At 41.8% G+C, this 26,216-nt stretch overlaps 1 protein-coding gene across 2 annotated transcripts in view; it reads left to right on the top strand.

Annotated features, from left to right (window-relative positions):
- Positions 1-26,216, top strand: part of RBM20 (RNA binding motif protein 20) — a 135,205-nt gene that overhangs the window by 93,378 nt on the left and 15,611 nt on the right. Inside the window, exons 4-10 of one of the 2 annotated variants that reach the window (XM_019502791.1) lie at positions 12,007-13,174; positions 14,944-15,005; positions 15,154-15,245; positions 15,596-15,693; positions 21,032-21,175; positions 22,454-22,585; positions 24,898-24,977. In XM_019502791.1, the coding sequence (XP_019358336.1) occupies positions 12,007-13,174; positions 14,944-15,005; positions 15,154-15,245; positions 15,596-15,693; positions 21,032-21,175; positions 22,454-22,585; positions 24,898-24,977 (1,776 nt within the window). The remainder of the gene's footprint in view (positions 1-12,006; positions 13,175-14,943; positions 15,006-15,153; positions 15,246-15,595; positions 15,694-21,031; positions 21,176-22,453; positions 22,586-24,897; positions 24,978-26,216) is intronic. The other variant, XM_019502792.1, reaches the window with a different exon arrangement.

Raw genomic sequence — 26,216 nt, forward strand, 5'->3', positions numbered from 1 at the left:
GTATAATTCAAAACATGCATGTAAAGGAAAACATAAAAGAACCCCTAAGTATGCAATTATATAATATGAATTTGGATATCTGTCAAAAAGGCCCATGTTGCTTATTCTAGGTGACATCTATTTCTAACCGTCTCGTGGCTCTTTCTGAGAGGGTGGAGGTATTCCAGTATTTTTCTTTATGTGATTATATGGTGTGGTGATTAACATGGCATAAATACCTTGATTTGTAGATGCATGGATTTTATTTTTTGGTTGCAGTATAGTGATAGTGGATTAATTTTACCATAATTATTAATTTAGTATTATGAATTATGACAAATATTCTCATATAGGTTGACTCGTCCTTCACTGAATATTTTAAATATAGTTTCACTTGGATTAATATTTGCTAACCAGTAAGAGGGCGGTCACGTGGGCATCTATACATGTGCCTTATGCCTGCTCTGACGTGCACACCCTGGAGCACATGTAAAGATGCCCGGTATTATTGCTTTTCAACAGCAGTACGATTTATTCTAAAAGCCCAGTGACGGTGTTAGCAAAGCTAATCATTCTTAACATAAAAGATAAGTCTTAATATCTCAGGTTTTTGGTCTGCAAACTAACGATGACCGCTTTTTTTAGGTATTTTTAGATTGATAAGCCTTGCGTTAGTGAAAAAGATTATCTGTGACTTAAGAATAATATTCATGCTTGCTGTGCACTGAAACACATGCACTACGTCTTTCTGATTTCCAGGTATGAATAAGACCTGTGAGTCCCGAAGAGACTCAGATATTACTATGTGATGATATTCTAATATACCATACTTACTCAAAAATAAGATGAGGTCCCCCTCCCCCAATCTGTGCTCCCCAGCACCCCAGATCCCTGCTCACTGCCTGCCCCACTCCCCTCCCTTCCCCTCCCCTACTTTGTTGTGGCTACCCACACTGTTTGTCCCAGGGGAGCAGTTTAGGAAGCAAGAAAAGGTTAACCCGTATATTGCTGGGTACCACATATTCATGAAACCCATGTTACTAATATAATGCAGACTTTTTACTACTTTGGTTTGTATAGTTTTCATAGTTCTTTTGTTTTATTTGAATCTTTACGTATATATTTGTATAGATATAAGCTATATATGTGCACACACTTACGTTTTATATTGGTTGGTATACTACTTCAGTTTTGTTTGTATATTTTGATACTTATAATACATACTTGTAACAGACATGCACACATGCACTGCGATCATGGTAGCAACTTGGAAGTTGCCACTGGCCCTGTGCACCTAGCTGCCCGTTGCATTCAAGGCATTTAGACAGAAATTTATTTTGATACAATTAACCAAGTTTTCTTTGACTGTGTTTGCAGTATAGATGAAGACAACACCTGTCTGGACACTAGAATTTTTATATTTGCTTTAACATACATTAGATATTGTAGCCATGTTGGTTCAGAAAATATGAGGCAAGCCTTTCTTTGGTGATATCTTTTATTTTTTTCAGGCCTGGAGCCTGAAGAAGGGAACCTTGTGTCTGAAATCACCTATCATCTCTCCCAATTACACAGTTGTTTCAATGAAAGAGATCACCAAAAATATCCTTGTCTCTTGAATATACACTTAAATTACAAAGCTCTATTAATATGTACAAAATAATCATTAAACAATATGATAATTAGTGTTCTGTGTTTTTGGTTTTTATTATCAAAAAAATATTCCAGGAATTTCTTGGGGTTTATCTTCCAAACATAACAACCGATTAAAATCAGGATAAAAGGAAGAAAAGAAAAAAAATCAGTTTAAATTGAGGAAAATAATAAATTTGGGGGATGGGACTGAGCATGCATGTGCACATGTGCTCCCCCAGGTGCTCATCTGGGGGGATGGGGAGCTGAACAGGGCCCAGGAGGTATGGGGGGGTGTAAAAAAACAGGTGTAAATCAGTAAAAACTGAATAACTTCAATAAAAAATCAGGTCATTTATCAGTGAAATTCGGTAAAAAACAAAAATGCAGAATACTAATGGTAATGCATGCAATATTGTATCAAAATAAATAACAGTCAAAGTCTTAACTCAAAAGCAATTAAATGGTTTTGACATCTACAGGGTCACAAGGTAGCAAGTGCCTAATAATATATGATACCTTCTATATCAGAGAGAGTCTTATTTTTATGAGGGTTGATCTCTGCTTCATTAGGATTTTTCCTTCGCTTGACTTTTAAGACTTAAATGGGAAAGGAGCATTATAGGAGAGAGCAAGATGAGAAAAGCTGGAATGCACTGAGAATTGCGCAGGGAAGAGCAGCAGAATAGAAACGTGGGCAGCAGTGTGAATGGGAATCAATTCTGAAGCAGTGAATGAGCAAAGATCGCCATAGATGTCACAGACCTATCTTTATTGTTCTTAGGCCATAGCTCTGGTTTGTTTTGGGGGGTTTTTTTAATGCCAGTGGCTTTGTTGTTTGGCAGTAGTATTTGAATAAGTCACTTTAAAACAAAGCTCTTTATAAATTAACCTACGCAGTTCATTGCTTTCTATATGATCTTCATTGCAGCACACAACAGCAGCCCCCATGTCATAAGCTGGATTTGTTACTAAGAAAAATATCAGCAGCATCAGAAGACCCAACTTCCCCTCGAGCAAAACAGTACTGTACATAAATGTAGTTGTCAATGGAAAAAGAAGCCTTGGACCTACAGGACCAAAAGCACGGGAGGCTACCACGTGAGGGCAAGGACTTCTCCATTAGCTGAAGGATACAGATATTATAGTCACTGGTGCAGTCACTTGAAGGAGACATGACCAGAACCGTTAGCCGTTGTACATGGCTATGTGTTAACGGCTAGCTATCTCCTTCATTCTGTTCTCCTGCCTGTGAAGTCAGGGCAGTCTCCAGTCCAGAGAAATCCCCACCCCTTTGTAGGGACAGAATGATTTGCCTGGGCTTTTCAAATGAGTCTAAGCAGCTTGCAAAGGAAGTCTGGCACCCACCCACCTCCTTCAGGTGGCTTTGAAAAGCTCAGGCATAACATTTTTGTAATATGTTCACTGGTATGTAACTGCCTGAATAAGTATCACAGCCACTAACACGCATACACGTAACAAGTTGCCTAGGCCCTACATGAACATTAGTTAATGTTTTCTTATACTTTCTCAGAAACATAATGATGGGTGTTAAATAGTTATTTGGGATAGGAAAGATTTTTTTTTCCCCCCTTAAACTTTGAGATGCATTAAAATAGATCAGGTTATCCATGTTCTTATAAATACCTGAATTTACTATGAGATATTATCTAATTCTTACTTCATCTAATTAATCTATTATCAAATTCTTTCTTTTCTAATCACAGCTCAGCAAGAAAAAATCTGCTGGATATGATTTCAGAACCTAAATTATAAAGGTGGAGGCTTCCTTCCTCCTTTCTACAAATTTGCAAAACTCTCCTGACCCAGAAAATCATCCCACTAAACCAGGGGTGGGCAATTATTTTCCCTGGATGGCCACTTTAGGAATTTGGGTGAGCTGTTGTTGGCGGGGAGGGGAAGGGGTGCTGACCTGGTACAGCGAGTGGGGAGGGCGCATTTAATACTATCCAGCCTGAGCCTGTCCACCCCGCATGCACAGCTGGGGGGGGTGCTGGATAGAGGAGGCAGGCATGTCTCCATGGAGAGCAGCTGGAACCCCCACAGGCAGGGCGTGCTTAGCCGTGTGGGTGGGATGGGGCTACAGGAGGGCAGGGAGCAGGATGGGAGGGTGGGGGCCGGGGCCAGGATTACGGGGTGGTGACAGCACAGGACCAGTGTGGGGGAAGCCCGGGCTGCCTCCTACATTGGGGCCAAGGGACCCACTGCAAGTCAGATAAAATCCCTTGGCGGTCTGAATACAACCCATAGGCTGTATTTTGCCCACCCCTGCATTAAACCGAAAGAAAATACTGATCTTGGAGCTATGAAGAAAGTAAATGGTCCTTGACCATAATTTGGATGCAATATAAGAGAAAAGAAAAACATGACCTCTTATGTTCTTTCATCAAAGCACATATCCTTATTGAAACTCATGCAGCAGATAAACATGAAGTAGAAGCCTATACTTTTTGCCAGGCTTATAAAAATACGGTAATATAAATCCTAATTTTGCTATTTCATCTATTTTCACTGAAATTTGTATTCCTCTGTTCATCCTTTCTGTACAAGTGCCCGTAACTGCTGGTACCATAGATGTGATTGTGGAGCGTCTTTATTTCTACAGACTAAATCTTCTCCTCCTCACTGATGATTGTCCATGTTGGACACATTCACGTGAAAACAAGGTTTAGCCACAAAATATTATTTTTTAGCACTTCATAACTATTCACAAAAGCTATTTGGGGTTGAATTTATTTCTGTTTGTTCTCTCAGCCCAAGCTTTTTAAAGACTTTTGCAAATATCCTCCTGTTGTTCCTGAACAAATGTAACATGAGGGAAAAGTACGTTTTACACTTCTTTTAAAAGAATGTAATTCTTTTTGTTCTGGGATAACTCCAAAAATAGCTTTGTCCTAAGTCATCAACCAGACCACGTATATGTGTCTCAAGAAAGTTTCAAAGCTTGAGAAAAGTTGTAGTTGGCTTAGAAATAACAAACTCTTGTGAACACAATTTAAAGTGCATTTTCTCATAGCCAAGCAGGAATGCCTGGTGTAGTGTGTAAAGTTAAAATATTTCTGTATTTCAGATAGCTTTGGAAATGTTTGTATGCTCTAAAATGGATCCCCTTTCTCAGAAAAGTTGGCTATATATATATATATATATATATATATATATTTGGCTACTCTTGGAATGAAAATTGCTTTTATCTTTGAAACTTTCTCAAATTTTTGTTTTCACAAAGTCTTTCAAGGAAAAGCATAATTAAAAACCCTTCCTAAATATAAAGCTAAATTCATCTGTGGGGGCTGTATAATCACAGAACACACCAATTGCACGTAGAATTCCCCCAAAGCAAATTACATTTTGCAGAATTTTTCAAGCGTAATACTTTTCCTAACATATTTAAGCTCACACCAGGTGTATATGCAAGTGTTCCCTAAACCACTAATTCCAGCTGAATTTGATCACTCCACAAACAGAATTCATTTTTTCCCTGAGGTGTAGGTGGTAGCCTTGTTGGTCTAAGGAAATAGGCAGACGAGGTTCTTTGGGTAAATCTGATATCTTTTTATTAGACCAACTTAAATAGTTGGAAAACATTTTATTCCAACTATTTAAGTTGCTCTAATAAAAGATATCAGGTTCACCCAAAGAACCTTGTTGATACTGAAAGGTAATTTATCAGATAGTACTTTGTCATTAATTTTGGCTTTGAATACGCAACCACAGATTCTGTATGTGTTCTAGTGGACATGTTTTTTTATTTAGCCTTTTCATCACTCTCATAGAAGGGATTACTCCACTAATCCACCAGTCCAGATACTTTAATACAGACAACTACATATTACTGTATGCTCTTGGGAATTAAAGACTATGCAGATAGCAGATTGTTTGCATTGATTAATAGGAGCAGAGCTTTGCTAAACATTGATTTTTTTGGGCAACTGAAACTGTTAAAGTGCAGCTCTTAGAGTTTTTAAGAATCTCAGCTTTCACTCTAAAAGAAAGGTTCCAGCTTCTTGTTTGTGGAAAAAATGTGGAGAGTGTGACACAAGAGTAATTAACAAAATTCAAAGAGGAAATGAATGCAAACTTGATTTTTTTTATGTTAGCATGCTCATGATTTTTAGACACTTATGGTTGGTAATATTGGGAATGGCAATTGAAAATTAGGTAATGGGTTGTTTTATCCATCTATGTTTAAAAATTGAGCTAATTAATCATCATTAAACCTCATTTTCTTACACATAATAGAATGTGCCATCCCCTGAAATTGGGTTATATAAATATTAAGCCGGGAAGCTTAAGATAGAAGCACCCTGCTTTGATTTCTGCTGCAGCGGTTGTTGCATTGCTATTCAGGCAGCTAAGGGAATCACTTGAATTAATTGCCCCTTGTTCTTTACTCCAGAAGTGTTAACGATTGTCTCTTCTTTTTCATAATCTTGATCATGCTAATGTTTCTTAGGGCAATTTTGCTGTCTGCTAGCTGCTACTGGTTTCTCACCTACTGTTTTACAGTCTTGGAGACTCTTTAGCTCTTTTCAAAATGACAGATCCAGCCATGGAGACCAGTGTTCAGGAGCAAGCAGGGTTTCAGCTTTAGTTAAGCAGGAAAGGGAAGGTGTCAGCTGAAGATTTGGCTGTCTCCCTGCACAGTGCAGCCATAATTCTGGAAAAATATTTTTTCTTTATTCTGTCTTTCAAAAACAAGGTGTGTATTATATTTTGAGGCATGTTGCATGTGAGGAAATACGGTATCTTTACTGAAAAGAATCTTTCTCCAGCTTAGAAAATCTTCGCTGTTTTGATAAAAATGTCGTTTAGGGCGCTCTGCAAAATTGTGCTAAAAGGAGCTAGTCATAAATGCAAGTACTATATTAGGGCTGTGTCAGTGGTACAGAGAAACAGTGTTTAAAATGTATGTATTTTTGACTTGTATGGCCTGTCCTAGGGCCCGTATTATGTAACAAATCAAAGCCCTCAAACTTAGTCCTATCTTTCACTGCTCTTCAAACATAGAAACCCTTTGCTGGACACCTTTGCTCCCAGGTACCTTATTTACAACTCGGACCTTTTCTCCCAGGCTAGGGACAGACATTACATATAAACTGGTTTAAGTGATCAGAAACAGGTTTAAACCTGTAACAGAAGAAACATTCAGTGCACATAAACCAGTTTGACAATGGCTGACACTGGTTTGAGATAAACCTGGTTGAATGTAGTATCAGGTTTAATAGTGGGTCAGACCAGTTTATGCAATGTCTGTTCCAGACCCCTTCCTGGTTTAAGCTAAATCAACATCCTGACATGCTCTCTGGGCTGTGCGGGGCTCTCTGCTTCAGAGAGCTGGGCTGGCCCCTCCCCTCTGCTCCCTGACTGAAGCTCTGGCAGAAACCTGCAGGCACAGCAGTGTCTGCCTGGCTTCCCCATGCTTCCTGCCCCACCTCCTCCCCCTCAACTAGCTGCGTAAGCAGGGATCCCCCCACTCCCTCCCTCCCACAGCATGGACCGTAGCACGGACTTAACCAGGTTACTGTATGCTAGCTAATGCTGAGAGGTATCTGTGTAAGGCAGACAGGACAGCATTTACTTAGGGCTTTTTGGAGCTAATCAACAGGTCAGCTGGTAGTGTCCCTCCTTGGAATGTTTACTTCCTTGGAAAAAGTTGTTAAGAGCTTGAACTAATGAGAGGGGCTTTGTTCTCTGATGGGGTGCTAAATACTGATAACGGAGCTGATAAATGCTCTGTTATCAAGGAGGTGGGGGGAACAACTTCCTAATCAGTGTCCTGCCAGGGCCTGGCCACAGCCCCCCGTTAGCTCAGCACTATGGAAGGAAAGGCTGCTCTAGGCCTGCCCCCCAGCTTCTAGCCTAAGCCAGTGCATGTGCTGGCATTTTTTCAGTCCAGAGGGGATGTCTGTGCAGTTACAAGCTGATTCAGCTTAGGCAAGTTAGACTAACCTACAAAGATTGAATCAATTCAGGCTCAGGCTTTTTGAATGTCTGTCCCTAGCCCCAGTGACTCATTGCTACACATTTCCACCCATGGCTTGGGAGGAGGAAACTCTATGAAAACTACTTTAATGTTGTGATGTAAAGTCTGGACATCCCGAAGTGAATTTGAAACCTGTGAATTTGAAACCCTGTCCCCAAGATGTCTATGTGCCTTGTCCCTTTCCGATGCCACTTTTGATGTTTTTATACTTTAACAAGAGTCAGGGTAGTGATGGCAGTTGCTTCCTTGAGTTAATGGCTTAATCTCACCCTGTGTGACCCAGGTTCTTCTGCTGACATACCTATGGGACTGTTTAGCAGAGGGATAAAGCAGATAGGTAGCTGAGCCAGCTTCCAACCACCTGATGCCACTGGAGGGTAAGGCAGTGACTGAGATGGTCTGCTTGGCTGCTGATGAAGAAGGGTCCTCCACTTCCTGGCACAATACCAGGCATCAGTCTCAGCTGCCCAGGCGTATTTCCCCTCATGCCCTGCTTAAAATGGACAAATGCTTTGCTGTTGTAAGCAAAGCAAGTTCCTCTAGTTGTCTGGGGCTGGTCTGTAAACTGCAGATTGGAAATCACTATATTAAAGCATTAGAACAGGCTGTGAAGCTACCCAAAGCTCACAAATTCACCAGTGTTCACAACACATGAAGTACCTGGTAGCTTCATGGTTTGCTCTGATGACACTTGAGATAAAGACTTTTCCTGACTGTCTTTCTTGACACACAATCCCATGTGTCCCAGTATAAGTGGAAGGACTTGGGCATTGCAGCTGTTTCGATGCGTCTGTGTTGTTCCTTCAACATGATGGAATTAAACCATTGAAAACATCTGATTCTCCAAAATCTGAGACCATTGTAAGCGGGGCTACCAGCTCCTCAAGTCTTCATTTTATTCTAAAAGTGCTCCCCCATTCTTTGTTATGCACATACCACATTGCTATAGAGTTGTATTGCTTATACAATGTGTGGGATGAGCTAACAGCTAAGAATGAAACAATGGCTCAGATTGTATTGAGTCCCAGACAGCACAGTATTAACAAGGAGATTCCAGATGTTAGTTACACAATATATCTTTCGTGGTATATAATTAAGTCTAATAGTGTGCCTGCTTCTCCACTGCTTGTAACAACATGCTTGCTAGTTTTCTGCCACTTCATTGCATATTAAAGCAACAGTGTTTTGCTAATTTGGGGCTTGATCCTGTGTTGAGCAGTCTGTTAATAGCCACATGGGATTTGTGGGTGTTTAGCATCCCTCAGGATTGGGGGGTTTGTATGCACATGTATTATTTTGACCATGAGTCCATTAATAAATGAATCTACAACACCCCCTACCATAAAATAAGGCCAGCTAGCGAGCAATGGGAAATAAGGAAAACAAACTGTATCACAGACCAGAAGCTTACTGATCTGAACTTGTTCTGCAAGCAGGGAGTTGTGCTATTTCGTAATGAAGCATGTATTCAAACTGTTTGATAGTCTTGGAGACAGATATGCTTTGCAGTTGCTAATGGAGGTTTAGTGTTAAACATGAAACCCGTTCATTTTTTTTAGGCTTATGTTACATTTAAACAGATGTTTTTCTAATCTGTGGTTTTAAAAATGCAGTGCACTGACAAGCCATCAAAATTAATGACAGCTTTATCCTTGCACTTTAGCAAATTGGTCAATTATTAACAGTAAATGTTGTATGGTAATTGATGTCTAGCTCTTGTTGCTTGGAAAGGGCCAAAGCAAAGTTTAATACATTTTGACAATATGAGTAAATTGTGTGTTGGACAGCATTCCTGTTATTCAATAGCCTAGTACTGTATGTAATAGCTCTAAGAATGAGCAACCATTTGAAAAGTGTTGATTATGTGGCATATGTCAGCAGAGGCTGTGGAAAGTAATAGCTCTGGTTGGTGGAGAGTAGATGCCACCATTTCTCTGCCAGGGTTTAAAGTGGCTATGGGCATGTCTACATGTTGTCCTACGTTGCCGTAGCAATGTGCTAGGTTGCCAGACAATGTGTTATGGCAGCATAGCAATCATGTGAGTCTACATGTCATCGGCAGCTACTTCGTTGTAGCAGCATGCTCCTCTGTTATAGCGGGCTGCTATGGTGAACTATCAGTGAAAACTAACCATGTGCTGCACAATACGGGCAGTTACTGCACCATGTTTTAATGCTTCCAAAAGGAAGTACAGGCAGTCCTCGACTTACAATATTTCGAGTTACGTTTCACACTTACAACGCTTATAAAATTGACACTGTTTCAACTTTGACGTCAGTTTCAACTTTACAACACTCTGTCTGACGGCATGCCACGCCACGCCAGCAAACAAGTTCATTGCGTCACCCATCTCCCTGGAGAACATGCGTCCAAACTTCCTTGGACACTACCTTTAAGAAAGCAGACAAGACTCCAGAAAATCTGCAGCCAGGACTCCTGAGAAGACTCCAGCTAAGAACCGTTCAAAAAGTCCAACCAAGAGCCTTTCAAAACGTCCAGCAAAGTCACCTCAAAGAAGTCCTTCCAAACCCATATGATTGCTATTTACAATAGAAATACATTAATGTAGCTATATTACTCATCTATAATTTATCGAGTACAAAATTCTGGGTTATTTTTGGTGACAGTAGGGTGTCTGGCCTTGATTCAGGAACCAATCCCCCATTTATAACATTGTTTCTTATGAGAAACTTTGTTCCAAGTTACAACATTTCGACTTTAGATGCGTTTTTCAGGAACCAGTTGTGTCGTAAGTCAGAGGACTGCCTGTACTAAAGCCTGGTGTGGTAACAACGTTGCTGCAACCCATTTTTTTACAGTACTCATGGAAGGCGTGTGGCCAAAGGGTACCATGTAATGCACATCCACAACAGATTTTCCTGTTTCTTGGAAGAACACAGGATGGTCATTGTTGGCAGATCGGGCACTGGTGTCCATATTTAGGACTATGTATTTTCCATTACATAGCTGTGTTCTAAGCTGCTTATAAATTTAACCATTTGGGCTGAGATTTTTCTATGCTGACTGTTTGCTTCAAGCTGAGTGGTCATTTTGGTAGGGTTTTTTTTTTTTTTCCAGGTTTCTCCAAAAATAATTCAACTGTTTCACAGACCCAAGTTAGGGCAAAAGGCATTGCTATAACTGAAAATATATGCTGACCAGAAAGGGTGCTGTGTGCATTAATTAGGTAATGCTTTGTAAAACAATGTAAAAAAAGAAATCGGTATGTGTGTGTGAAGTGTTATAGAATCATAGAAGAATGTGGATCAAAAGTACCTTAGGCAGTCTCTTCCCCAGACAAGATTATTCTTGCCCAAACCCCTCCAAATATTGATCTATTCTGCACTGAAAAGCTTTAAGTGACAGATATCCCACAATTTCTCCAGGTAATCCACTTCAGAGCTTAACCATATTCAGAGTTAGAAAATCCTTTCTAACATCTTAACCTAAATCTTCCTTGTTGCAGTTTAAAGTTACTGGTACTTGTTCTGTCCCCATGGACACAGAGAACAATGGATCTGCATATTCTTTATAACACCCGTTTTGTATTCAAAGACTGTTGTCAAGCATCTCTTCAACCGTCTCTTCTCCAGGCTATTAACCTTTCCTTAAATGACTGCTTTCACCTGACCAGCTTTGTTGTGGACTCCCCTTTTACACTGACTCAATAGAGAATCCCATTTGTTGCAACCTGTAGTATAGGAAAGTAGAAGATGAATGAGAGGGTTTTATGATAGCAGTGTACTGATTTGAACTGTGGCCAACACAGAACCAGCAGTTCTTGGAGCAAGTCAGCGGTCTTATTCCCCTTCCCAATATTATCACAAAAGCACTATCAGAAGCCATAATGCTTCAGTAGAGAGGTCTGGGATTGTATTAACCTTGAAGAAGGAATTACTATCTAGCCCCTGGCAGCATCCTTTAATTTTAAACCAAAGGTTGATGCAAATGTTGGGGAGTCTTTTGAAAATCTTGAACTTCTGTTTCTGTTCTGTGGATATACAGTTTGCCAGTCATGAGTCTAACATACACTTTAAATGAGTTGATGGTCTTCTTCAAAATCCACTGAAGGCAATGGAGTCTTTCCATTGATGCCAGTGGGCTTTGGATCAGATTCAAAAGTGAGGTTTTTTTTTTTTTTTAAAGTGACCTTGAAACATTAATCTCTTCAGTAACATCTTAATTAAAATGAATACGGCAGCAGACACTTAAGTAGAAGAGACTGTTAATACTGCATCCTTAATCATCCCCTCCCCCTTCCCTGGTTTAGAGAAAGTAAATCTCAAGTGGGGGGTAGAGGGGTGATGTTCCAGGCCACATTTTGGTAAGAAGGGGCCACTGTTAAATTTGTGAGGTCAATTTAACTCGCCTGTCTCCTGTTCCTTTCCAGTGCTGCCAAGCTTCTGGAGAAGAACCCATTCTCTGTCAGCACCCCGAATCCTTTGCTTCCTTCTCCTGCCAGTCTTCAGCTCGCTCAGCTCCAAGCTCAGCTTACCTTGCACAGGCTAAAATTGGCTCAGACAGCAGTCACCAGCAACCCAGCAGCTGCAAGTGTCCTGAATCAAGTGCTCTCCAAAGTGGCTATGTCTCAGCCGCTGTTTAACCAGTTACGGCATCCGTCCGTGATCAGCACCCCCCAGGGGCATGCTGGAGGACCTCCACAAGGACCTGGGATCACTAATGCTAGGTTTCCATCTAGTGGAATCCCTTTTCCAGCACAGAATCCAGCTCTGGCAGCACAAGGAGGAAGCACAGGGCCTGTTGGGAACATGCAGACGCAAAACCCAAGCGCTGTGGTCATGAACCCCTTTGGGAGTGTAATGTCTCAGGCATCCAGTCAACAGGCTGTAGTGATGGGTCTGAATAAGACTGGTCCCTCAACTGTTGCAGGAGGATTTTATGAATACGGTAAACAAAACGTTTCTGCCCCTCAAGCATACACGTCAGATGCAGAACAATCCACTCAGCGCAGCTTTATAACCACTGGGTCGCATTCAGGAGTGTCCTATGAGGGTCATTTTTGTCCTCCAGGCCAGCTCAAACATGACAGCCAGTCTGGGTTTCAGAAAGATTTCTATGGACCCAATTCTAAAGGGCAGCATACAGCAGGGGTACAGTCATTGGCTTTCCCGGGTGATCAAATTGTGAGTCAAAAAGCAGAGCCAGGTCCTGTGTTACATGGTGCAGGTACAAACAACCAGTGGGAAGATGTACCTAATTTCTCCAGCCAAAACAAGCCTGACCTAATGCCCAGTCCCAGCATGTGGCCATCAACAAGTCAGCAGTATGAAATAAGAAACGAGCTCTACAACCCTGAAGAACCCACCCCTGACACAAAGTTTAGCTCTGGGGCTCCACCTCCTTTCGGCAGACTCAACAATAGTAAACAGAGCCTCAGCAGTTCCCGAATGAGGCCGGATGAGGACCTGGCGGCAAATGCATCCAATTTGCCCGTGAGATCTCTACAGCCTCATGAGTTAAATGACTTTCATGGGATAGCCCCGCTTCACTTCCCACATGTCTGCACGGTCTGTGACAAAAAGATCTTTGATCTAATGGTAAGTCATTCTAAGGGATTGTTCTGCTCTAAAAAGTGATTTGATGGAATTGATTTTGGGGTCCCTATGTTCATATTGTCTCACTTCACTGTGCATTGAAAGGGTCAGCTGTACAAGTAACAATGTCTTGGTTGATTTTTAAATGCCAGTCCTAGAAATGTTCAGGGGTGTAAGTTGTAGCCGTGTGGGTCTAAGGACAGAGGCAGGTAAATCTGATATCTTTTATTAGACCAACTCAGATAGTTCGAAAAAATGACAAAGGGTATTTATACCCGAAAGCTTGCTTAGAAGGGCCCTAGAAATCAAATGTCAGTCTGAGAGTCAGGTTGCATTCTTTTACCCTTGCATATTCTCACAAGACACAATGATGTTTTAAAACAAAGGATTCTACCTGTGTGACCCTAGCAACCTTCATTAGTGTAATCCAGATATAACTGTGGGCATAATTTGTGAATCTGACTGACAGATTGTAATGCTGTTTTGCGGCCACATCAACATGCCTGGTGCAGAGGGGCTGGACCCGATGATTTTCCAAGGTCCCTTCTAGCCTTACAGTCTATGAATCTATGAATATTTATTCCATTCCTGTGAAAACGGTGGAAAACCAGTGTTGTCGCTCTTTAGCTTGGTGTTTTTTAAATCACTACCTTACGATGTGAAAGCTAAGGGACAAGTCTTTGCCTAATTCAGAGCAGAGTGTTTCATCCTTATTCAGTCCAAGTTAGGCACAGCAGGTGGGTATCTCACCTTTCAGGCCAGTTGTAATCATACAACTATCGGATCAAAGTCTGTTTCGCCTTTAAGTGCCTAAGTGGCACTCAGAGCTACACAGGTGCAATTTTTTGCCGTTATGCAGGCTTTGGATTCTGTTTCCACCTATAATGAATAAAATAGCCAGGTATATTTTTAACTCCCTAGTGACAGAGGCAGAAAGGTTCCCCCTCCCAATGATTTCTCTGCACTTAATGTTCGTTGGATGAAATGGATTAAAAAAAACCAGTGGTCTTGTTTATGCTCCAATGGGGACAGTATCTACCTCATTGCATATGATCCTTTTGACTTGCTTGTCTCCTTTTGGGGAGCCAGCCTCAAGAAGAGGTCTAGAGACAGTGCGTAGCTCAAGGCCTATTGCTTACAGCACTTTGTTGTCAAGTGGGAGATGCAGGTTCAAGCCCCCTGCAGGTAAGAAGCTTAGTCTCCCACTCTCTGGGCAAGTACCCTAACCACTAAGCTGTTCTGCTGATGGCTGACATCCACTATGTAAGGGTCTGATGTCTGGGGAGAGTGAGGCATTTTGAGACTTTGCTGTTATGCTGAAGCATGACTGGTGGATCGGTCTGTAATACAACCTCAGAGAGGCATGTCAAAACAGAAGATGTGATGGTTTTCTTTTTTTTCCAGTTTGCTTATAAATTGAAAAAAATAAGTAGGGATGATTTCCTGGAACTGTAGCTTTTAAATGCCCATTTATCATACTTCCACTTATAATGTAAGAAAGGATGTCAGTATGGGATGAAAGTCTGTGGGGATCCAGTTTCATTCCATTTGAGCTTCAGCATGAAGACTTTTTTTTCATAAGGTGTAACTCTTTAATTCTTACTTCCTGAATAATATGCCTCACATGCTCTTGCAAAGTTTTTTTTTTTTTCATGAAATATTAAGTAATTTATACTTTCAGTGTAGGAAATTAGACTGTTCAAGAAATAAGCAGTGTTGCATGCAGGCCTCAAAATTTGCTTTGCTGATAAACTTTATTTATTTTAACACAGGACTGGGATCAGCACATTAAAGGAAATCTTCACATCCAAAAATGTATGGTGCTCTCGGAAAAGTAAGTATCACTTTAGAGATTCCAGGCCACGTTAATCGCTGATTTTAGTGGACTTGTATCAGGATCAAACTTGAGCTTCTCATATTGATGACATATTTGTGTTCAGTGTATTCCTGCTTCTTGAAGCTTTTTCTTTTTTCCTTTTCAGCACTGGCATCCGGTGTGCGTTAAGTTCAGTAGATGGAACGTTGCACTTATCGCCAAATAATGCTTCAATTTTTAACCCTTCCAGTATTGAAGGTGAATTGTTTATTACACAATTATATTACTAGTGCACTTTGTAAAATTTAAATAATCTGGTGAAACAAATAGCCTCTTTACAAAATTACATCATAAAAGTTTTCTCGAGAAGCTGCTTGTTTAAGCAGTGCCTAGAAAAAGAAAAATGAAGAAAGGCAAGATTCTACCTTAAAATATGAATTTTGTTTTCTTTCTATTAGTGTTTGATTTTTACAGTAACAGAAAGCAATTTCTAATGCAGCATAGAAGCTAGAATGATAATTCTGATTTATTCAGGCCTCTTTCATTAAGCACGTGAATGCAGTTAATACAAGTCAAGGTTTTCACTGTGTATACAATCCATTATTTAGATTTCTCATCAAACGTTGGCTCATCTTATGCCACTGTGTCGGCAAGATCCTTCAGCCAGCCAGTTCCTACGTTTTCTTCCCTTCCAGCTGGGGTAAGAGTGAGTATACAAGCCAGTTATTTTCCTTGTCCTCACCTTCATTGTAGAAAACAGAGTGTTTGCAGATTAATCAATGAGTCAATTCTCAGAAGAACATGAAACATGGAAATTTTCAACTCCAAAGAGGTTCAGTTCAGGTTTGGGATGAAGATCTGGGCTAATTCTTATCAATTCAAAGTATTTTGTTCACCGTTATGGTTAAAAAAAAAAAAAAAAAAAATCTACAAGTGATTCTGAATCGTTCCCATACTGGAGCTCTCCCCACTTGTCTGGCAACACGAGAAGAAGAGAGTGGTTGTAGTCCATAACTGGGGTGATTACAGTGCCGAGTTAGGGAGCCGTGTTCTGCTGAACTAGTTTTCTGTTAGCTACTAGGCTGTGCTACTTGCCTCATCTGCTTCTGTCTGTAACATTTCAGCCAGTTCACTTCTGCGCACAGCCTCAACTCAAGTCATAGCTCTGCCAAGCTTTCATCGCCGTTCCTCTCGCACACAAGTAACATTTCTTTATCCCAGTCTCACTGTGCTCATTCAAAATTCTGCCTGAGTGAACAAAAATGGCGAGGGGCAAACACAAACCAGAGGCGAAAGTAAAAAGTGGTTCTGAAATCAAAAAGGTTAGTAGGGTTTTAAAGGGTAGCAATTGACAAGGGTTAAAATTGGTCGTAGACAGAAAAAAAAATCTATAAATGGATGTAGGATGCTAGTATGATGCAAATAATAAAAACTGTTTTTTATGTTCACCTTTGTATGTTGGTCTACTGAGCTGTGTGGTGTCAAACGCACCTTGGAAACCCAAGCTGATTCTGTCCCCATCTCACCCCTCTGCTTTAAGTTACCATCCCCGGAAATGTCACCTTGTTTCCTTTAAAGTGGTCAGTTTTCTCTTCTGTTCATTTTGCTAATGCTGTGAAAGCTCATCATTAGGAGTATTATGTGAGAGGATTTCCATTTTTCACCATCACAGAAAGAACATGCACAGTAAAGCAAGGGAGAGTGCGTTATAACGTCTGCCTTTGTGTGCAGAGGCGGAGAAAGAGCAGGTTATAAAGGATTGTTTCATTTCATCATGTCTGTCAAGTTAGCTACGAATGAAATTGCCGTTAATAACAATATCATTGCTTAATAGAGCCTGTCAGTGTTTATCACTTAAAGTGCCTGCACAACATCTGCTTGTGGATGATCTGTGACATGGTGAAAGGTGGAACAAGTCATAGTTTATGATTTCCTTGGAGACTTCTGTGCCCCTTTCTCTTCAGAAGTGCATTGCTTATACAGAGGGCTGTATTAGCCTGGTTCAGATGATTTACAGGCTGTCATCCAGCACCCAATCTTAGTAGCGTATAAATTATTATGCTTTTATATAGCAGTATTTACTTTCAGCTAAGCTGCTGCCATTTAACTGAGTAGCAGGGAGATTACGCTTGGCCCTGTACGTAATGATAAACAAAGTATTCAGGTTTCGGCAAGAATCTGCTGCACATTCTTTGGCTGTAAATAGCTTTATCTGTCCACAGGTGTCAAATGCAGCGATACTTATAAAACTACGCTGCATGAAACTGAATTCAGATTTCCCAGTTATAGAAGAGCTTGACTAGTTGGATGAAGATGGTTTTTCTTCGTTAGCATATTGGTGAAGGAGCCATAACAACAACACTTTTTGACTCATCTGTACTGGGCCAACTGTGTATTATTTGGGATCTGGCTATTGGACAGACTGTCCCAATAATGGATATCTCTTAAAAATAAATCCAGCCTTTTTAGGGCTTGCAGGGAGGAGGGTGGGAAATCATTTTGCTATTTAGTTTTTTTTGTCCTATCTTGGGATGAAAACAAATGTTGAAATCTTAAAATATTCCTCAGAATGAGAATTTTTTTTTCAGATTAGCTCTAGAGAAGTTGCACGCAATGCTGAAGAAAGGGAAAGAGGCCATGTGTTTGGTTAGAGGAAGGATACAGAATCTGAAGAGCAATGCCAAGCAATTAAAAAAGATCTAGCAAACATGAGAAAAGGAGTATGTAGGTTAGGAGTAATGTTTAACTAGTAGTATTTAATGAACCTTAGTAGTATGCATCAAGTGAGTTATTCAACAAATTCTGTGTTTCAGTATGTGACAGATTTGGTTAATAAATTCCTTTAAAATTGATTGTAAAAAACATTGACTAGCAGTGTTGCAGAGAGCCATATCTAAGGTTGAGTATGCAACTCCTCCTTAAATTACTGGATATAGATGTGGATTTGGGCTGTGTGAGAGCAGGTATTTTCATTCTGGCTAGTTGGTTTAGTCCTTGAACTACTAGTTGACAGGTACGTTTTTCAAGTCCCATAGGTTCTTACAGCCATGTCGGGACAAAGAGAATCATTGGTTTAGTATTTTTATTTTTAATTGTTCAGATTTTAAAATAGTGGTGTTTGTTTGAACACTACAGTTGTGCCACTTGATAAAATGTTGTTGTATCTTAGCAAGTATTTTGAGCCACCCAAACTTTGTCTAGGGTTGACCCTGTTTCTGGATAAATCTGTACAAACAACAGATTTTACAGGAATGGGACATGGAGCTATAAACCTGCCCAGGTGTGCTCACGATATGCATAACCCTTAACTCTATTCACCAAATCTAGTGTGCATCCATGACCAAAAAACCAAAATGCTTTATGGTCTTGCATGTGTTGATGTTTTCGTTTTCAATGTCACTCTGCCCAAAGCTATTCCAGTGTAGCTTTATGTTACTCACAGTGCCTGCTAAGTGGATGCCTGACACCATGTTGTTGTTCTCAGGAATATTGGCAATGGCAGCCCAATCATCATCCTTAAATAAACCAAAACAAAATATTATCAAGGGCCAGAGCAGCTCAGCCAACCTAGTCTGACACCTCACAGCCCCAGCAGCATCCGTCCTGCAAGCTTCTATACTGAATGTCAATTTTGAAGGCGAATGTGTTATTCGGTCATTACTGGGACTTGGGCTTTGTCCTAAATCTCTGCTCTTGGATTCGGCCATAATTGTAACGTTCCTGAGCTCGCTGGGACACAGGCTGTTTCTTACGATTTCTGTGTGTGCGTACTGCAGCCAGCACAATGGCACTGTAGCTTCACACAGTATACAGACTTGGAGACAGGATCCATGCCTTTATATGTCCAGCTGGCAAATTACTCATGGAAGCTATATATAGTCCTAATAAGTTTTCTTTTAATAATCAGTATGTCACTTATAACTAATGGGCAATAGCTCAATGTTTAAATTAAGGGAGGAAACACACTTGGTATCCACTGAAGGTTAACTAGCATTGGGATTAGATATAAAAAACTTAGGAGGAAATGTATTTTATCAAAGAAAATGGAAACATTTCATAGTGGCTTTGTTCCCTGGGAACAAACTAGTGTAAGATGGTAAATACCCTTAACACCTTTTTTTTCTTTGCCAGAAGCTGTGTTTTTAATGCCTTGCTTAGTATCCACCTAGTAAAGCTAGCTGATGCATTAGTCCAGGGGTGTCAAACTCATCTGGCCTGCAGACCCACTTCATCTTCTTCCCCCAGCGTACCTGATGTGATAGATGCTCCAGCTGGTCTGAGACCCATGCTGCATGGGGCACAGAACTGGGAGGGGGCACAGTGGGCACTGCAGGCACTGCATGCAGTGCAGTCTGGCTGCATGCAGCACCTGCCTCGGCAGTGCTGGGACTGTACTGCACACAGCACCTGCTGCAGCCAGTCCAGGATGTCCTGGGTGACGCACTTCCCAGAGCAGATGCCATGTGGGGCACAGTTACTCCAGCTGGAGTGCGCCATGTGCAGTGCCCATTCTGGCCACTGGGATCCATGCTGGAGCAGTTGCTGGATCAGGTTTGCTGGCAGAGGGATCCAATGCGCACCATGCCCCATGTGGGTCAGATCAAACCCAAGGGCAGCACTGGGGGCCAGATGCTAGGGCTCTGTGGGCTGGATCTGGCCTGTAGGCTGTATGTTTGACACCCCTGCATTAGTAAAACAATGTGACTTTCCTTTTTATTCTGAAGAAAAAGTTGAGAAGTCAAGATGATAAACTCAGAATAACTGTGTAGCCTGGATAATAATGAAAAAGATGCATTAACTCATTAAAAATGCATTTGTCAATTTAGTCGATGAGTATTATTCAAAAAGCTCTATTCATGAAGCACAGAATAACAATAACAGCTCGTTGCCTGGGCTCTAAGCAGCCTATTTTAAGGTACAGCTAAATAAATACTGTACTACATTGTCTCTCTCCTATGTTGCATTTTAATGCAAGAAACATGCATATGGTCGTATGCTAAAGCATGGAGCTTTACAAGCGCAGATAGGTGACATTCACTTTCTAACTTGCAAACGTTGATGACAAGCCAAACATTTGTGATGACTCCAGTGAACTTGATCCTCCTAGCTCAGTTGATTTGTATCTTTCCTTGAACTGGATGTTCTGAATGAAGGTACAGTTACTCCTTCAGTAAACTCCTGCAGTGCCCAAATAGCAAGATAAGTCCAGTTAAGTATTTCCACACTTACCTCCTAAGTGAGAAGTGAATATCATTAAGTAGGTTAACTCATGTACATCTCTCTGAACCGGGAGTGTAAAGCCGCCCTTTCCACTTATGGGATACAGGAGACTGCTTTGGGAATGGCCCCAGCATTTCAGAATAGATTTCTACTGTCTGGAAGTGATGACTGCTCTGCCAGACTCTTGTCTGTGCCAAGGCAATTAGGAAGTTTGTCCTGCTTGTGGCCGTGTTCACTGTGGAAAAGTGGCCTCACATGGGAAAGTCATTGGCATGTCCTGTTGACATAGTGAAAGAGGAAGGGAGTAGGTACAGTACGTGAAATAGAAATGTAACTCCCCTCCTCACAAATTAAATGGGGCTTCCTTTACTTCCTACATAGTTCAGTCCAGAAGAAAAAAATTATTTTGCCCCACAGCTAACTTCCACCCTTCTGGCAGTCACCTGAACTTTTTCCAACCCAACTTTTTCCAACTTCATAGATTCTCAGACCATAAAGCACTATTGCAATGATCTAGTCTGACATCCAGACCAGTAGACTCCCCTCAGTTAACTCCTGTTCAAAATAGAGCCTGTCTTTTAATACAACATCTGATCTGGATTTTAAAAGTTCCTGGTGATGGTGAGTTCACCACCCTGCTTGGTATGTCCTGCCAATGAAAAGCTGAAACACCTTAGATAAACCACAAACGGTTGAAAGAGGGATGTTTGTTTTTAAAAGCTATTATTCAGCACTGATTCTGAAACCTCATTTTATATTGGAAGTGCAAAACCGTACTTAACTGCTGTATTATATGCTGTACTAAAATTTTTTGTTCTTCTTAGTTTCCACAAAGGAAATCCACCCTTGGTCGAGTAGTACACATCTGCAATCTCCCCGAAGGAAGCTGCACAGAGAATGATGTTATTAATCTTGGACTTCCCTTTGGGAAAGTCACTAATTATATCCTTATGAAATCTACTAATCAGGTATTTTGCATCTCATGCTATGAATTTAGGCATATTAATTTGTAGGGGAGCTCCTTATTTGTACTAGAATCTTGAATATTTGAAATGTACTGTGAAAGTCAAAAGGCGCGTTATCAAATTGCGATTAGGGTCAGACACTGTCTGGAGAATATCTTTTTCCTGCCTTTTTAGCCAAGCAAATAAGTGAAACCTGTCTATTAAAAAGTGAAAATTAAAAGTAAAAGAAATTAAAAAACACCCCCAACAATCATTTTGACTGGCTCCTTTGCCCATGTTACTTTGTGATATATTTTCAGAGTTTCCTTTACTTTTTTTCCCTACTCTTTACTGCATAGCTAGTATAGCTGTAGGAGAGTATATTATATTTGGTTCTGCTTCATTCATCATTGAATGCTTACTCCTCTGGCTACTAAATCTTCGTGCTTGGTTATTCCCAAAGAATGCAGCCTGGGGTCTGAGATCCCAGGTTGATTTACAGTGTTACATTTAAACTGTAAACTGGCGAACAAGTATTTGGAAGTCACTGAAGAGGAATAAGTCTGAAATGGTAATTTCTTGTTTTACAATCACTCATCTCACAATAATCAAATTTTAAAATACAGTAAATTTACACGCGTGAATTTTCAGTTTCCATTTTTTATGTCACATTGAAATTTATTTAAGTAAGTTGTAATAAAGCTGGCGGTTAACAGCATTCTGATTTTTTTTTTTTTTTCATTCAGCCTGGTTTGTGCTGGAGACAGACATGTCCCCGAAAGTTTTGATGTTTGTTTCGTTTGCACACAAAAGGTTGGATACTTAAGGAGTCCGCAAAACTTACTTGGAAATCCCAGGAGTAGCATCTCTTATTGCAGTTTCAGTTACGTTATTCCTGCTTCCTATTTCCAATCAACCATAACGTACTGAGGCAGCTGAGAAAATGGGGAAAAGTGAAAGACCTTTTTCAGTATTTCAAGGAAGTTCTTGAAAGTTTCAAATTATTTCTTGTTTTTCTTAAATTAGTTTCTTCCTCCTTGTTTTTAGTTATATGTCATCTCTTGTAACTGGTTTTAATCTACTCTTTTTTAAATATAGTGGAAGCTGCTTGAAGATATTAGTGATACAGGTGAAAAATTAAACCTTTGTGAAAATTATGTTTTAATGGGAAGGCTCTTCTAAACTCTGGTGTCAGAAAACTCCACTTAAAATAAATTCCAGCTGAAGTTGTACCACATTCTTCTTTTGCTATGTTTTATCTGGCATACAGTAGATTTACACACCTCTTCTGTTTCATGACAGGCCTTCCTAGAAATGGCTTACTGCGAAGCAGCACAGGCCATGGTACAGTATTACAAAGAGAAGCCCGCTATGATCAGCGATGACAAGTTACTCATTAGGATGTCTAAAAGATACAAGGAACTTCAGCTGAAGGTAAACTGTAAACTTGTTCCTCATTGTACGGTAACACTGGAATAACTGCAGTTTTCCCATAGAAACCCTTCTAAAAACCTCTGCTAAATACTCGGTTCTAATCAGTATATTAAGAATCTTGGAAAAAATAATAAAAAAGCAAGAAATTGAGGCAAATTAGCCTCAAACCAAGACATGTTAACAAGCCCATTTTGCTTGACACTTGGCTTTTGCCTTGTATTTTAGCTGTAGGCTTCCATATCATTAAATATCCGCAATCTGGTCCCACTGCACCATTGATTCTAAAGCGTCTACTCCGCTATCTTTACAGACAGATTCCTATATTGCTCAATTGAACAGGAGTCTAATCTGCAGCCAGGCATGTAACTCTGCAGATGCTGTGGGTTTGTCTCTGTGGTTCAGGGCAAGATGCTGAGATCCGCCACTGCTGCATTGAGAAGCTAAGTTTGCGGGCTTATGCTTAGTGCCACATTTGCCCATCTGCAATTCTGAGTCAGAAGCTAGCAGGGGCGGGCCCAGAGGGGCACAGTAGTGTGGTTACCACCACCCCATCCCTTTGACTATGTTGCGTGTATGAGCTCTCAGCAAAAGGTCCGGCTGAAGCCCCTGCTTTGGCAAGGCCCCAGAGCCCAGGGGGTGAGCACTGCTGCCGCAGCTTGTCTCCTCCTTTCACCTGCTGCTGAATTCAGGGCAGATAGCAGCCCCTTGGGCTTTGGAGTCATGGGAAAGCAGGAGTTCTGGCCAGACCTTGCCCCAGTCAGCTGAGGAGCTCAGAGCTCACTGCTCTTGCGCCACTCTGGCAGCCTGTGCTGACCAAGCAGTGAGCTCAGAGCTCACTGCACATGCTTGGCAGAGCCAAGGCTGCAAATCTGCTCCCCTCTGCCCCATTTTTAGATCTGCTTAGTGGAAGCTAGTACACATGATGAAGCATGGAGGGTCTCTGCACAGCCACAGCACGTGTCAGCATGGTAGACATAGTGCGTGGGGCGGCAAAAACAAGAGGTCTTTTAGTCGGTCTGCAGGTCTGACACAGGTAAGTGTTTCTTCAGTGGTTCTGGGAGAAGGGCACACTTTTGTCAGAGGGAGCCTTTGGTTACGGTCCCTACTATCCAGCTCTTTATGCATTTAGCATTGTAACAGTTGTTGGATAAAAAGACAAATAACCTAAATAACAGAGCAAGATCTCAAGACTCCTCCCAAGCAGAGGAGTGCCCTTGTGGCCAGACAACAATGTCACACTCCCTCTGGCTTGCTCTGCTTCCTCTGCGAATCTTGCATTCTTGGCTGCCCAGTTACAACAGGAGGAATGGAGGATGCTGCCACATAGCCTGGCCCACAGCTCATGGTTAAGGCACGGTGTAGGGAAGAGGAAGATAAATCTGCTCAGGGTGAAGAGGGCCTAGAACACAAGTCTCAGATGCTCTTACCATGACACTGTTGGCCAGAAGGTGTGCACCACCACTGTGCTTTGTGCTTCCCTGTCATTCAGTACATTCTGGTTCAAGTAGGCACATCCCCTGAGCAATCTGGAACTGGACATGGCTGAAGTGCCTCTCGTACAGCCCTTGGTCTCTGACACCTAAGCTTCAAGGAGCAGTGGGAGTTCAAATATCCCTCTCTGCCACTCATTTTCAATTGCTGGCAACAGGTGCTCAGCAATTGCTTGGCAGTGAGGTGCTGTGGGCCATTCTTAAGAGGCACATAAGTGTTCTTATTCACTGTATAGGAAGCTTAGGCACTTAACCCTGTCAGTTTGTATCACATTTTGGAGCAAGGTGCCTAAAATTGCCAAAATTCCACTGTCAAATTTTCCTTGCATTTAGCTTTACTTGACTCTCCCATGGCGACAAACACTTTTGTAGGGCCGTATTTCTAAATGGGCTAACCAGTGAAATTAAATACCAGGGCCATCCATTCTTAGGAGGCAAATGAATGCATGACATAGCGATCTAATCCCTGTATTAGAACATGTTTTAGGTTGCTTCCTCTTTCAAACAGAGTCCTAGAAAATATTCTGTAGTGAATGTGTAGCAGAAAAGAGAGTGTCTTGTTTTCAAAATATAATATAATCCAAAACTAGTGTTGTATTATAACAGATCAGTCTTTCCTTCTTACGCAGTTTTAACACATCAGTCACCATGGTATTGCACTATGTACTCTAGAAAAGTTTGGAAGGAGAACACAGAGTCGGAATATTATTTCACAAGCAGTGTACTAAAAGTGCATGGAAAATCACTTGAGAGAGGCTGCTACTTGTAAAACAGCTTGGAAATGCACTGGATTCTAAACAGGCGATTTTTTGATTTACGTAGAAACCAGGGAGGAATGTGGCGGCAATCATCCAGGACATCCATTCTCAGAGGGAGAGGGATATGTTCCGTGAAGCAGACAGGTAATGCATCACCCCTGCCTTGGTTCAGAAGGGAACTCGCAGAGCAATAAAAACCCAAATGCTAAACACTGAGCTGTTACCTCTTGTGTTTGGAACAATACTGGATGCTTGGGAAATGGAGCACTGGAATATTTGCTAACCTACTAGTCAAACAAGCAGTGCTGGTGTCCTTGCTTGGCTTCCTTCGTGTTCTCTTCTGTGTTTTGAAAGTTTCTTACGTGCCACTCGCATGATTCAGTGAAAAATTACAAATGAACAATGTGTTAAAGCAGCGGTTCTCAACCTTTTTGGTACCAGGACCCATTTGTAAACATCGATGGCCAGCAGTGTTCCCTATAAGCTGTGCGGTGTGCACAGCCATGCAGGCGCACTCATGCTGCGCTGCCAGGCACACCTGCGTGGCTGTGCACGCCACACACAGCTTAGAGAGAACGCTGCTGGCCAGTCCTGACCCAGTAAATAGTTTAAATAGAAAACAGCCCCCTGGCCCTGCTGGTGCCTGTCACTCCCAACCCATGATCCCAGCCCCCCAGTGGGGCAGAGGGTGTGTATGTGGGTGGGGGGCATGTGCCCCCCAGATTTATGCAACCACAGTGGGCATGGGGCTGCAGCCTGGCTGTACCGACATGGGAAGTAGCTACCTCCATGGCCCAGAAGGCAGGACTCAGTGTGGGAAGGCAGAGTGGGACAGTGACACTCATTGCTGCCAGCACCACTAGGACCCCTACACCAGCTGTGCCACCAATAACGTGAGGAGTAACAGATGGGGGAGGTGGGGGGCTGTGCTGCCTTTGCCTCCTTCCTCCACCAGCCGCTTACATGCTGGGCTGTGGCTCTACGCTGCTGCCATGGCCTAGCTGCCATCACCACCACCACTGCTCTCCTCAGGCCACCCATGCTGCCCACCACTCCACTTCCCTTCTGGGGTAGAGTTGCTGCCTTAGGGGAGCAGTGGTGGTGGTGACAGCTGGGCCATGGAGGCGGGCTAGAGGGCAAGTGGCTGGCGGCAGGAGGAGGTGAGGGTAGTGCAGCCCCCCTGCTCTCCCACCTATTACTTCTCCTATTGGTAGTGGTGGTGGCTGCCACATACGTGTGTGCATGTGCACATGGCACCCCCTGCCTGATCACCTTGCTCGTGCTCCCCCCCAGCCCCAAGCAGCCCCTTGCAGGCTGGAACTTTGCCAGCCTGCAAGGGGAACCTGCCATTTCCCACATTTTTCTCCTTTAAAGGAGAAAAAT

The sequence above is a fragment of the Gavialis gangeticus genome, unplaced genomic scaffold (assembly GCF_001723915.1).
Source record: "Gavialis gangeticus isolate Ggan-Ray unplaced genomic scaffold, GavGan_comp1, whole genome shotgun sequence".
NCBI lineage: Eukaryota > Metazoa > Chordata > Crocodylia > Gavialidae > Gavialis > Gavialis gangeticus.